This window comes from Primulina eburnea, chromosome 2 (assembly GCF_022965805.1).
Source record: "Primulina eburnea isolate SZY01 chromosome 2, ASM2296580v1, whole genome shotgun sequence".
Taxonomy (NCBI): domain Eukaryota; kingdom Viridiplantae; phylum Streptophyta; class Magnoliopsida; order Lamiales; family Gesneriaceae; genus Primulina; species Primulina eburnea.
Window position 1 is genome coordinate 495,833 of NC_133102.1, and position 13,557 is coordinate 509,389.

The 13,557-nt window shown below is 35.6% G+C and overlaps 1 protein-coding gene across 2 annotated transcripts; it reads left to right on the plus strand.

The window, feature by feature from the left end:
- The first annotated feature begins 4,232 nt into the window (after positions 1-4,232).
- On the plus strand, positions 4,233-13,132 carry LOC140815952 (uncharacterized). Of its 2 annotated transcripts, none has more exons than XM_073175002.1 (15): positions 4,233-4,391; positions 4,587-4,620; positions 4,797-4,994; positions 5,098-5,234; positions 5,349-5,498; positions 6,194-6,295; positions 7,921-8,085; positions 8,216-8,326; positions 9,809-9,906; positions 10,159-10,282; positions 10,401-10,490; positions 11,414-11,458; positions 11,548-11,868; positions 12,635-12,840; positions 12,913-13,132. In XM_073175002.1, the coding sequence occupies exons 1-14, from the start codon at positions 4,347-4,349 to the stop codon at positions 12,659-12,661; spliced, it is 1,647 nt and encodes a 548-aa protein (XP_073031103.1). In that variant the 5' UTR covers positions 4,233-4,346; the 3' UTR covers positions 12,662-12,840; positions 12,913-13,132. The 2 variants fall into 2 exon arrangements, with proteins under 2 accessions (XP_073031103.1, XP_073031110.1); XM_073175009.1 differs by having other exon boundaries at positions 4,292-4,391; positions 4,729-4,994.
- Positions 13,133-13,557: the final 425 nt, after the last annotated feature.

Genomic DNA, 13,557 nt, shown 5'->3' on the forward strand with positions numbered 1-13,557 from the left:
AGGAAAACACACAGAGCAGAACGCAGAGACAACTTATTGCGCTCGATCTGTGGTCGGAGAACAAAACAGGCACAACCAAAGACACGTAATGAAGAATAATCAGGAGCATGACCATACATTTTTTGAAAAGGTGACAAACCTGAATTGTGTGAAGTTGGAATTCTATTGATCACGTGAACAGCAGTAAGAATTGCTTCACCCCAAAATGCACTAGGAACATTAGAAGACAATAAGAAAGAGCGAGCTGTTTCAACAATATGTCTATGTTTTCTTTCGGCAACACCATTTTGTTCAGGGGTTTCTCTACACGAGGTTTGACGTATGGTACCATCAGATGCAAGCAAACGCGAGAAATCATTAGAGGTGTATTCACCCCCCAAATCACAACGAAAACACTTGATGACAGCTGAATGTTGATTTTTCACAAGAGCTTTAAAATCATTGAAAATAGCAAGATAATCAGACATATGTTTCATCAGATAAACCCAACAATAACGAGTGCAATCATCAATAAAAGAAACATAATATCTCGACCCCCCTTTCATGGGAACAGGAGATGGTCCCCACACATCTGAGTGAACAAGATCAAAAGGAGTAGAAGAAAAAGATAGATTTTTATTGAAAGGTAATGCCGAAAATTTTGCCAGTTTACAACCACTACAATCAGAAATATCATGACTTTTCAAAGTTCCTAGTGCTCCTGTAGACGCTAAAAAATTCAAACGAGACGCGGAAACGTGTCCTAGACGATTATGCCACAAATAAAAAACAGAAGACGACTGACTCAAGCGAAAGGAAGAGAGATCCACACTAGATGCTGCAACATCTGGTACTCTGAGATAATCCAAAACATAAAGTCCCCCCTGTCTACGGCCTGTCCCAATCAGCCTCTGGGATCGCGGGTCCTGCACATAACAATTTGAAGAAGAGAAGTATACTAAGTATCCAGACTCACATAGTTGACTGACCGAAACAAGATTAAGTGTAAGATTGGGAATATAGTATACATCAGGGAGAGACAAACAACGCGTAACAAGAGAACCAACGCCTACTAATGGCATCGGTGTACCATCAGCAGTCACAATTTCAATGGAAGAATTGTGAGACAAAGAAGCAAAAGATGACAAATCAGGAGACATATGATGAGATGCTCCAGAATCCAAGACCCAGATGGACGAAGATATACCTGAAGTGCCAGAGGATGACAAACCTATATGTGAAGAGGCTGACATAGCATGAGGCTGTGAAGCGAGGAACTGTTGAAACTGCTCAAGCAAATACGGATCCAAAGACGGTGCAGCAACTGCATTGTTAGACTGAGGTGGTCGATATGTCCACTGGTTTGATGGATTACCAGGTTTCCATGGAGTGTTCTGAGATGGCTGCTGATGCTGCTGCTGTGGTTTCTGTTGTTGTAGTTTCCCTTTTCCTTTACTCAACAATAGTGGGCATTGAGCTTTCCAGTACCCCTTCTCTTTACAAAAAGCACACTCATCTTGAGAAACCTTCGTATTCGACCTGTTTTAGTGATTAACTTGAGGTCTTTGAGGATCTGCAAAGACAGATGGTGTAGTTGGGATTGTCCCTTTGTCAACGTGAGACTTAAGACGAATCTCTTCAGCTAACAGTTCACTTACAACCGAGTCAACAGAAGGAAGAGGGTTGCGATGAAGAATCGTCCCACGCAGACCCTCAAAATCATTCCGAAGTGCCATCAAAAATTGTACCAAGCGCTGTTCTTCTCTCCGAGCAATATAAGGTGAGAATGCTCGCAATTCTGCAGATTCTGTCAATGCCAATTGATCCCAGAGTGACGACATGGCAGAATAAAAATCTTGGACGCTCATATCTTTCTGCTGAAGGGCACGAATATCTGTCTCCAATTGATATTGTTTGGCAAAATTAGACTGTGTATACAAGCGTGCCAGATGATCCCAAACCTCCTTAGCAGTCTCGTATTTTGCCAATTGAGCACCTATTGAGTGCGCAACAGAATTATTAATCCACGTGATAATCTTTGAATTATCTGCCTCCCAAACATCCAATGATACAGCATAATCAGTGTTCGTCTGGTCTGTAGGCTTGTCTCGCACACCTGTGACATAACCCCACATCGATTTCCCCCGCAAGAAATTCTTCATAACATAACCCCAATACGAATAATTTTTGCCATCCAATTGAACACTAATCGACTGAAGAGAATCGTCTTTACGAGTAGCCATGATTCCAAAACCAAACAAAACCGAACGAATAAAACAAAACACAATGCAGAGAAGAAGTCGATTACCAAAGAGAAACTAGACGAACGAAAAGTTGTACGAACACAGCAAAAATTTTGGATGAGATTAACAGTTCTTCTCTACGATTAACAGATCCATATGATGCCGGCTCTGATACCATGAAGAAATAGAGAGTGACCGAAAAGCTCAAGTCGTAGTATTATGAAAACTGAATAAAAAATATAAAGAGAATATGTTTATATACCTAGGGTAAACACAAAAAGAATAAAATGACTAATCTACCCTTGAGAGCTAACAATAATATATTCTAACATTTATGATAGAGCTCCAGGAAATGATACGTTGTCTGTTGAAGAACAGTAATACTTAGGCATTGTAAAACACCTTGAGATGTTGAATTGCTGCTATATTGGCTGCAGCACATAATCTGTTATCATTACCATTTTCACTGGGTGTACAAAAGGACTTAGTGTTGGTATATTCGTTTGCCTAATTCTCCGTCGTCTGTTTAGCTCTGTGACGATAGTGGGCTTTTGAGAGCTTCCTTTTTCTGGGTCACTCTATGTTATCAGAGTAGTCTTTCTTCAGCTCTGGCGATATGTCTAATGAACTGTAATTTTCTACAAAATGTACCTACGCTTTTGGGAAATCATTTTTAAATAGCGAATGTGAAGAGGTAATGATCATTAATTAGCGTTATAATTGCTTGGGTTCTAGAGCTCCTATTTATTGTTTATCACCTGCCATAACCAAAAAAAGTAAAGACGTGTTTGTGGGAAGAAATGTAAAAAACAAAACGAAGAAAAAACCTTCCCTCTGCTAGGGGGCATCCGATCATTATTGGATCACTTCCTCCTTGTATACTAGGCGGAGTAGAATTCAATTTGTATCCGAAGGACTGTACGAAGTGAGGATAATAATTGCCATGATTGATTCATATCAATTAACACATGTTATTTTTTACTCATAGGCTTCAATTGTGTTTTGTGTGCAGAGCAAGGGAAAGATTTGGAAGAATTTTTCGAGACTACGTATTGCAGGTATGCTGTATTAACTATCAACTCTGCTGGATTATGATCCATTTCTCAACACTACCAATCTTTCTGCAGGCAAGTTCCAAACTGATTTAGGCAAAGCTGAGGTAGCATCAAGGAGAAGAAAGCAACACTAAATTAAATTTTAACCCGAAAAATTATGAGTTGCATTTGTTTCGGTACCCTGACCTGTTGTAATTTTCACGAAGAATCAATTTATCACGTTTGCGACTGATATGTTTTTAGAATTACTGGCACTTTGTTACTCATGACACACACAGACAAGAAGATACAATGTATCATTTGAGATTTTTCGATTAACCTTCCCCTGTGTTTATTATGTTTATTTATTTATTATTCACTTTTCTCAGGTAAATGTCAAATTCATTGAATAAAAAACACCTACTCATTTGATAGTTCTGGTGCTTGATCCAATCATGTTAAATTATCATCCAATAGTCTGAATTGGTGAAATTCAATTTGACTAAAGCACGTTAGAAAATATTTTTATGGGTTTATATACTTTTTTTGTTATAAATTATATAATATAATTAAAAAAAGAAGAAGATAAAGAACTCGAAACAAAATCTTCGTTAAAAGCATTTATTTAGATGGAAGAAATTGAATATGATAGAAAAAAATATATATATGATTATTAAAATGTTAAAATAAAAATAGATACATAATAACAAATTTGAGATAAATCGATAAATTAAGATTTTGACACTTAATAATAGAAATAGATAAATAATAATAATAATGTCAAAGGTTAATAAAATATAGAGGGAGTCTCATGTCAAATCGTCTCACGAATCCTAATATGTGAGAATGGTCAACTATACACATATTCACAATAAAAAATAATATTCTTAACATAAAAAATAATATTTTTTCATAAATGATCCAAATAAAAGATCTGCGTCACAAATTATCTAAAATATATATTCAAACCTCTACTCCTAAATCACATCCTATTACGATACTGGAGTAAAATACAGCACAGAAAGATCGTATTTTTTTCGCGTGGAATTGTCACAATGCGATCAAAAGCGAAAAAAGTATAATTCCTTTGATGGCCTATTTTCGCAGAAGGCTCTTTTCATTTTGTTCTCTTCAGGTAATTTCTCCATCTATTCAAAGATGCAATTTTTTTTGGGATTGTATTCATAATTGTGAATGTTTTATTTACATGAATTGAGGGCATTGAGTGGTAAGCGGCTTCACTGCAATTTTAAATACGCTGCGTTTGGATGTAGATGGAGTTTGGTGGGTATCGGTTTCTGACAGTCTTTTTTCTTTTCTTATACTGCAGAGCTCGAATCTTTGTCGTTCTGGATTTTTGAAAGGTTTCTTTTTTCTCATTCATTATGTGTTTGTATGTGCTGAATCATCGAGTTCTTAGTTGAATTCCTACTATTGTATTGTCTTTTGACTGTATTTTGTGTTTGAAAAAGGATAACGTTTTATCCGACAAATAATGTGCGTCCTATTTATAAATGAATTCTGCGTGGGCTATTCATAGCGGTCGGAGAAGCCTTTAAGCGGAAATTCAGCTCAATTGTCACCTCACAGCCAGGAGTGCAGAAATTGGAAGAACAGGAGGGAAACCAGATTTTGGAGGATGAAATTGTCAACATTAGGCAGGAATTTGAAGCTGCAAGAGAGAGATTTCTTCGAATACCTGATGCATTGAAGGAAATGCCCCGAGTGGATCCTAAAGGTCAGGAGCATTACTCTGCTCAAGTATTGAAAAATCCTGTCGATGGGATAGTGCATTCACATTAATCTCTGAAATGATGCTACTTTGGTTTTGAAATTTTCAGGCATATATGTAAATAAAAACTTGAGGTTGAATGATATCAAAGTATACGGGTTTGACTATGACTACACATTGGCCCACTACTCTGCCAATTTACAAACTCTAATATACGATCTTGCCAAACAGTATTTAGTTAATGAGGTTTGTTACTGTTTTTCTTTTAACACATGATACCAGTACCAATTAAGTCCACTTTTTGCGTGCTTTATTTGTTGGAAGCAACTAGTGCTCTTGGCTCTCTGTGGGTTGTTTCAGTTTAGATATCCTGATAGTTGCTTGGAGTTCAAATATGATCCTTCATTTCCAATAAGAGGGTTGTACTATGACAAGTTGAAAGGATGCCTCATGAAGCTTGATTTCTTTGGATCAATTGAGCCTGATGGGTGCTATTTTGGAAGGCGCAAGGTATAGAGTAGTGATATTTCCTTATTTAATTTCTATCTCACATGAGAGCATATGCTGACAGGCAGTTGCATCCCTGGATCATTACTTTTTTTCTCTTCCCCTAATATCTTTGATTTTGATCTTCACATAGAAGATCGACTATTGATCTATACCATTTTCCAGCTGCTTTCTAGGTTGACATCTATTCATCGTAGTTGTCATATTGTAAATTGTTCATGAAATGTGCAGACTGAATCAGGCATGTTAATTAGTGGTAAAAAAAATCCGCTGCATTGAATTCTTTGGATTTCAAGTATCATGAAATACTTGACAGGCTGAAATTTCTGGTTAGTTTATCCTGAATGACGTGCTTATCTGATCTATAACTTTTCCTCAAATTCTGATCACTGAAATTTGAACCTACAGGAGAAGGATTCAGTTTTTATTGGACCCCAGTTTTTTGTGTTCTCTATAGTTTATGACATTTAAAGCTTCTATTGATCTTCAATTTTCTTCTCCTTTCATGAATACTATGCTTCTTGATTTCCTTAGGACTTAAAAAACCAAAGACCTTTAAAATGTACAGGAGGTTCTATCAGTTTAATTCCGCTTCATAAAAAAGGATGATGTGAACATGCTACCTAGTGAGCCTGCACTGTTTGAAGCTTTTAAGTGAATTGACAAATAAAATGATATAAACTCTCTGTGTATTGCAGTTGAGCCGATCAGAAATTAATGACTTGTATGGCACAAGACACATAGGCCGTGTTCAGGCTCGAGGACTTGTGGGTTTGATGGATTTCTTTTGCTTCAGTGAGGTTGTTTATTAGTCAATTCTTTTACGTAGTAGCTTTATAGCTTTGTGTTTTATGGTTCCATTTTCTTTTAAAAACTGATTATGCCGTTGATCTACAAGTTCTACTTTGTTTTGAAGTTCATCATTTTTAGGAATGTTCTTTATGTTTTAAAATTTAGATCGATCTCTTCTCAAGTTATTGTGTTAAAAGGTTGCTGACGTTCAAAACTATTTGTTTCCGAAATATTTTGGATGTTCTTCTTTTAGTCTATTTTGTTTGAGATTTCTTTTGAACGAGGTTAAACCGCCCTTGATGGCCTTTTCTTATTATCTAATATGAGTACTTTATGGTATTCATACTTGCATGCAAGCATTTAACTTTATCATTTTTGTTTTATTATTTTTGGACATCATGTATTTGCTCCCATTTTCACCCATCATTAATATCTTGAATGAGTAGTCTTTAAAAAACATTGCCTAATCACCCCCATAAATTGTATAGAGATCAATTTGTCATGAGTCGAAACCCAAAACCATTATTTTAGCTTCATCCATGACTTCTGGTTGGTTTCTTTGAGTGTTCTTCTCTAGACACTTGGTGGCGTATGACTGAGGATTATGGGGACTGAGAACAAACATGTCTACATTTGAGGATGTTGGTAACTCTTATCTTGAATTGAACTGGATGCAGTGCTTGATTTCTATACACATAAAAAAAAGCAGGTCTTGCGGAGATTGGAGAAAGGAATGGCAAGTCACTCATTTGTTTATGAGCAGATTGTTTAGAATTATCTAGATGGAAAGCTCATTCATGTAATAAAATAATTTTTGTTTGCCTCTCCGCGGTGTTCAAGTAGAATGGATAAATGCACATGTAATATATACAGTTCATTTGACTGATGAAAAATCTATGAATTCAATTTGTCAAGTATTTAGGTAGTCATAATTACTGAGCGCGTGATTCTCATGGATAGTTTGATCTTAGTTTTATGATGAATACTCTCTACATCGTGTATAGTACGATTTGCAAGAGAATTGTTGTTTTCATTGGCTGACAAGTTTTTACAAGTCAGAGCCTGCAGTTCATTATGAGCTCTGTATGCTACTTAGGCAATTGATATCAACAGTTTCTTAGATATTGAGGTTTATGTTGATACTGAAATTAGTGAAAAATATGTTTTCAGCACATTTTGGGCTAATGCGTATTGATTAAATGGTACGAGGTGATGCCAGAAGCAGCTATTTGCTTAGCCGACAAGGCTGATTTTTTATGATAGTTTTGTCTCATTTACTTTTCAATCCTCAATGTTTGTGTATTTGTTGATGTACTTTACTACTTTTCCTGGTTTAACATTAATTCGGCATGGTTGGTCTATTTCTCTGTTGATCTTAAACCCTAGGGTATTTAGCAGTGGGATGATGTAGATTTAGTAATAATAATATTCAGGATTTCGTCGAACAAATAGAAGCTTCAAAAGGTCAATGTTAAACAATTAGTACTACTCCTGTGTAAATAATTATTATATGAGTGATGCTATAATTATGGCAACTTGTGAACCTGTTGGAACTTTTAAACCTTTTGGAAGGGCAATTTCATTGTCGAATCAGGCTCATTTGTGTGAACGATCTGGTTTTGTTGTGTTGCAGTCATGTCTTATTGCTGATATCGTACAACATTTTGTCGATGCTAAGCTGGAATTTGACTCTGCATATGTCTATCAAGATGTGAATCAAGCAATTCAGCATGTACATCAAAGTGGGTTAGTCCATAGAGGAATTCTTTCTGATCCAAATAAGTACCTCGTAAAGAATGTATGTTTTATTAATCTTGTTATTCATATTTTCTATCTTCTTATTAGTGTGTGCGAAAAAAAATTCTCATTATCAAGGAAGATAGTGCAATTGTTTGCTCAGATTATTGGCCGCTCTGTGACAATTCCAGGGTCAACTGCTACGCTTTCTAAGAATGCTTAGAGATAAAGGGAAGAAGCTTTTCTTGTTGACAAACTCTCCGTATTACTTTGTGGACGGAGGAATGCGGTTTATGTTGGAGGTAATTGTTATATCAGCAGACAGTAGGATTCCAATAAAGTAGAAACAATCAATTCACTCCTTGATTTTCACTTTTCTAATGTTTAATAGTAGATGCAGTAATGGTGAAAGAACTAGTTTTAATTTTTTTATGGGGTTGAAACTTTTGATGGTGGGTATTTTGGTGCATTATAAACAATCAGAGTTTATTCATTCTCGCTCCATGATATTTTCTGTTTGATTTCGTGTTTTTACTTGTCTAAACCTTTTCACAAATGAATTTGATAACCCATTGAAATTTTGGCTTTATGACCATTGAGATGATCTTCAATGGCCTAACACCGAACACGTAAATGAATACTAAATTTTTCCACATAAGGGGATATTTTTTCCCTTTTTTTACATTTCTTTTGTACTCATTTTTTTTCAAGTGTCCATCTGTTCCCTGCATGCAAAGTGTTCTTTGTGTGGGAGACCAAGTGTTAGTTCATCCTATGGTTCGACTAGTTGTCCGAGGTTGTCGCTAGGAATAAGTCTTCCTGGCTACTTTCTGTGATCTCAAGAGGATAAGTTTGAAGAATCGCACACTCTTATCTTTTCAGCATGAGAAAAGTGATTTTTATTTATCAAACAATTTGAGTTTCTTGATGCTCATGGTGGCTTGGAAAACTCTTCTATTTTTGTTGATGCTCTTGCCACTGTTTTTCTTTCTTTTTGTTTTTGTCTAATTTTATTTTAGTTCTGATGCATAATTACTTTGCCAGACCCACTGTTTCTATTCTGTTTGTTATTTTTGTTTTTCCTATTTTTTGGGTATCCATCATGTATTACCCCTTTTGTTTTACCAATCCTTCCAATCCTATAATCGTTGCAGTAAGTCGCATCTCATCCAAATGGCATAATAAACAGAGCTATCCTTTTTCTTTTCACCCTTAAGTATAAATCTGCCCCTCTGTTTATATTTAGGGATCAACTTATCCCATGTCCTTTTTCTCGCACTGTAGATTAAGACAATTTAGTCAATTTATATGCAACAGATATGATCTTTTCTTTTTTCTTGGGCACCAATCTGTGTGTTCAACTGATCCTATCAAACTTGTAGGCTTGCCTATAATATTTGGACTAACTAATTGAAACAAACTTAGATTATGGATTGCTGCTTATCTCAATGAGAAGCAATTTTACGATAATATGTTGGAGAGGTGTGTCTACATCGTCTCTGCTGTTCAATAGATGTAGCTTTCAACCATAAGACCAGAAATTTTTTATGTGATAGACAATCTTTCAGAACTTTGTACAGAATGGATATCTCACCGTCATTGTGTAGAGAGCATTATTTCATTCTCACTACCAAGCTAGGTTTATCTACTTTTCATATTTGGGAGCATTGTTCTTAGCTACAATACATGTAATTTTTTTTACCACCTATTTCGTTGGTCATCTATGTATAGAAATAAAAATGCTAGAAAAATGTAATTGGTGTCTTTTGTTCCTAAAAAACTAGGACTCATTGCGGCACCAGGACTCTTGGAGGGAACTATTTGACGTAGTGATTGCTAAAGCCAATAAACCAGAGTTCTACACATCAGAACATCCATTTCGGTCCTCTTCTCAACCCTTCAGTACTTCTATAATTCATCATATACTTTTATTACTGAAAAAATCAAGTCTAATGGTGTTACCTGTTAAGCCATTCCATTGATATATTTCATGTTGAAACCATATTAACATCAGTGTGAAACTGACTGGTGAAAACAATTTTTCGGTTTCCCACATATACCTGTAGATATTAGCCATTCCTACGAAATTCCTTTTGCTTCGTCTCTCTTTTTCTCATCTGGAACTTCTATGTAGCTGTTACGATGAGGAGAAAGATACTTTGGCGTTTTCAAAGGTAGATGCCTTTTCACCCAATAAAATTTATTACCATGGATGTCTGAAGACTTTCTTGCAAATAACAAAGTGGAATGGTCCTGAGGTATGATACTTGGATGAGCTCTTGTTAAGAGTTCTATTATAATTTTTTAATTTACTATTGAACAACTTGAAGTTACAAAAAGTGAATTGTTTGTTATTAATTTTCTATGGAAATCTAGGTGATATACTTTGGGGATCACCTCTTCAGCGACCTACGAGGGCCTTCAAAATCTGGGTGGCGTACAGCTGCCATCATTCATGAATTGGAAGTATGCCTCTTTTCAAGTTTGCTTGTTACATACTTTGAAGCAATTATGTTTTTATGATGTACATGTGGGAATGTGTATGTGTTAGATTGTCGATGCTTCATGGTGCTGCTCTGAGAAACGTGAGCCAAGTTGCATGAGCTTTCATCTTCATTTTCTGCAGGATTTTCCCTTGTTAAAAAGATGCTTATGAATAGGAAAACTATATGTCTGTAGGAGGTTGTCGTTTAAAGGAAGGGAAATGAACACCATAATTATAATTGATATAATTACAGCTATAAACTAGTTTCCAGCTGCTAAACTAAGAGCAACAAATTTTTTTAAAAAATGATTAGAATTTGCAGTCTCAAAGATTACATGGTACTGCTATTTGTTCCTGGTTGTGGTACTCCTTTTGAGGTATGCTAGCCAGTAGATGTGAATGTTTCTGTATCCCAAAACAGTTTGTTTCATTGTCCATTGTGGTTGAATTTGTCAACTCCTTGAACGTTTGATGTCTTTGTGGTACTGGTTTTCATGTTCATCCTGTTGTCAGATTTTGTCATCAATACCTCAATGAGCCAGAGATTGAAAAGTAGACTTATATTTTGTTAATGAGAATAAATCTAGATTAAAAAACGCCGAGTCCAGTCTATGCATCTGAGCTAGTTTCATATTCTAAGAATCCAGTAGACTACTCTACTTGAGCCATTTTAGGTCCCATGATATAAATGTTCACCAAATGTATCCCAAAAATGTGTGCTGAATTCTTGTCTGATACACTGTTCTTTGTGGGCGTGACTGAACTTCGCACTGAACTGAAATTCTCTCTTATGAGGTTCATATGAGGTTGCAAAAATCCCTTTTGTAAGATACTCACTCGTAGTTGTCTGATGGCCATGTTTGATGCGTGAACAGTAAATAATTTCTCTTTTACGTATTTACAGAGTGAAATACAGATCCAGAATGAGGATAGTTATCGTTTTGAACAGGTAACCCTTTCAAATGGGGATATCTTGGACTTTCTCCAGTTTTTTCTCTCTATTATTCTGAAACAACTATGCATCCTCTTCTCCAACAGGCCAAGTTTCATATAATACAGGAGCTTCTCGGCAAACTACATGCTACGGTTGCTAAGAGTGGAAAAAATGAAGCATATGGATCTCTTCTTGAGGAGCTGAATGAAGAGAGACAGAAAACACGCAACATTATGAAAGCCATGTTTAATAAGTCATTTGGAGCTACATTTCTGACTGACACAGGTCAAGAATCTTCATTCGCATATCATATCCATCAATATGCCGATGTTTATACCAGCAAACCAGAGAACTTCCTGTTCTATCCACCTGAAGCATGGCTTCATGCACCTTTTGACATAAAAATCATGCCACACCATGTGAAGGTAGATTTTTTTTATGCTGAAGATGCAAAAGGAAAAGAGTAGTTGCATAATCGTCGTTAATTATTCTTTTATTATTTTCATGTCGAACAGAAGTGTGATGTAAGTTATCGATTATGTCATTTGTTTTGTGGACACAAACTAAATCAGAAATTATCTTGTACACCAACAGAAACTGTAGGATGTTGCGTTGGTTTTAGGGACTACATTGTTTCATGATTCTCTATTCAGGTCAAACATGGAGATTAGGAAGGAGTTTTGCTGATATTGGTTCTTTACGTTAGCATCCCGTTGCATCTTTTGTAACACTAATTCTTCACTGCAGTCCCTTCTGTTCTTGTTAACTCGGATGTAACGGAGCAGATAAATTTTCAGTGTTTAACCATTTCTTTCAACTCATTGATGCATGTTCTGTATTATTACACTAATTCTTCACTGCAGTCCCTTCTGTTCTTGTTAACTCGGATGTCACGGAGCAGATATATTTGCAGGGTTTAACCATTTCTTTCAACTCATTGATGCATGTTCTGTATTATTATTTGATAGCGGCCTTTAGAAAAAGTTGTGCTTGTTTAAAATCCTCCTGACCAATGAAGCAAATCTAGAAGAAGACAAATTCCTGCAGTAGCTTGCGTTATTTGGTGCTCTATTTTTTATATATTCTGCTCAAGATTTTCAGTTTTTGGCAAAATAAACTTTATTAGATATTATGTTACTTGTTCTCATTATTGCCTGTGTTTTCTAATCAAGTATGATCACTTCCTTTCAGGTTTCTTCAAGCTTGTTGAGAACTTGATTCCTTGTCATTCCACCCGTCTGTGTGGAAATAGAACTAAAATAAGTCATACTCTTCCTTCGAATCTCTGGTAGCTGATATACACATTGAGACTCCTTTGATCGAAAAAATTCATGTCAAGCTTATAATTCGTCATCGATGGCCATGACTAACAAAATCCGACGAGCGACGACCAAATTGTAAGTTGTATCACCCCTCATCCTTTACTCTGTAACTTGTGATCGATCATGAAAGATGTTGTGATTTGTTAGGATACAACCAAGAAGACGAAACACAAGCTGAGAGACTTGAGGACTACCAATCTCCTACTGATACAGAACACTCTTATAAAATAGAGAAAATAAGTTCCATTGATTTTGACACTTAATTTGAACAATAATATGAATTTGTTGTGACAGGCTGGACCTTCTGATGTTGAATAAAATATTGTAGATGAAGTATGAATCTTTGATTTTCATTCTGTTTGGTAAATTCTATGTTAACCATTAAACAGGACCCGCGATCCAATGGATATCAGGGAGTATTTATTCCCGTGTGGCGTGTAGGATAGAAGAAGCCTGTTTTACTTTCACTAATGCGTACGTGCATGTGCTGCGTACTTCTATGGTTGTTTTTTTGTAATTGTCAAAAAAAATCTTTTCGCATCAACATCTTTAATATTGATTTTCTTATTTTATTCAAACACTTTATCAATTTATTTCAAAAATAATATTTTATAGCTTTTAAACTGCTTTAAATAATTCTCAAACATCCTCTAAATATTTTTTCCTTTGATGCATCCTAATCCTCAATTCTCGTTCCCATAAATTAGCTAACCGAGGAGATTGTGCTTAAAAATAATTCAAATTAACAATATATTCGACATGGTATGTTGTATTATTTTGTAAAAATTAATT

Bases quoted from the DNA above. Each gene is read 5' to 3' on its own strand.
- LOC140815952 (XM_073175002.1), top strand. From the start codon at position 4,347: ATGGCCTATTTTCGCAGAAGGCTCTTTTCATTTTGTTCTCTTCAG. The intron at 5,499-6,193 runs GTATAGAGTAGT...TGTGTATTGCAG, and splicing joins GCTATTTTGGAAGGCGCAAG to TTGAGCCGATCAGAAATTAA. The intron at 10,283-10,400 runs GTATGATACTTG...ATGGAAATCTAG, and splicing joins CAAAGTGGAATGGTCCTGAG to GTGATATACTTTGGGGATCA.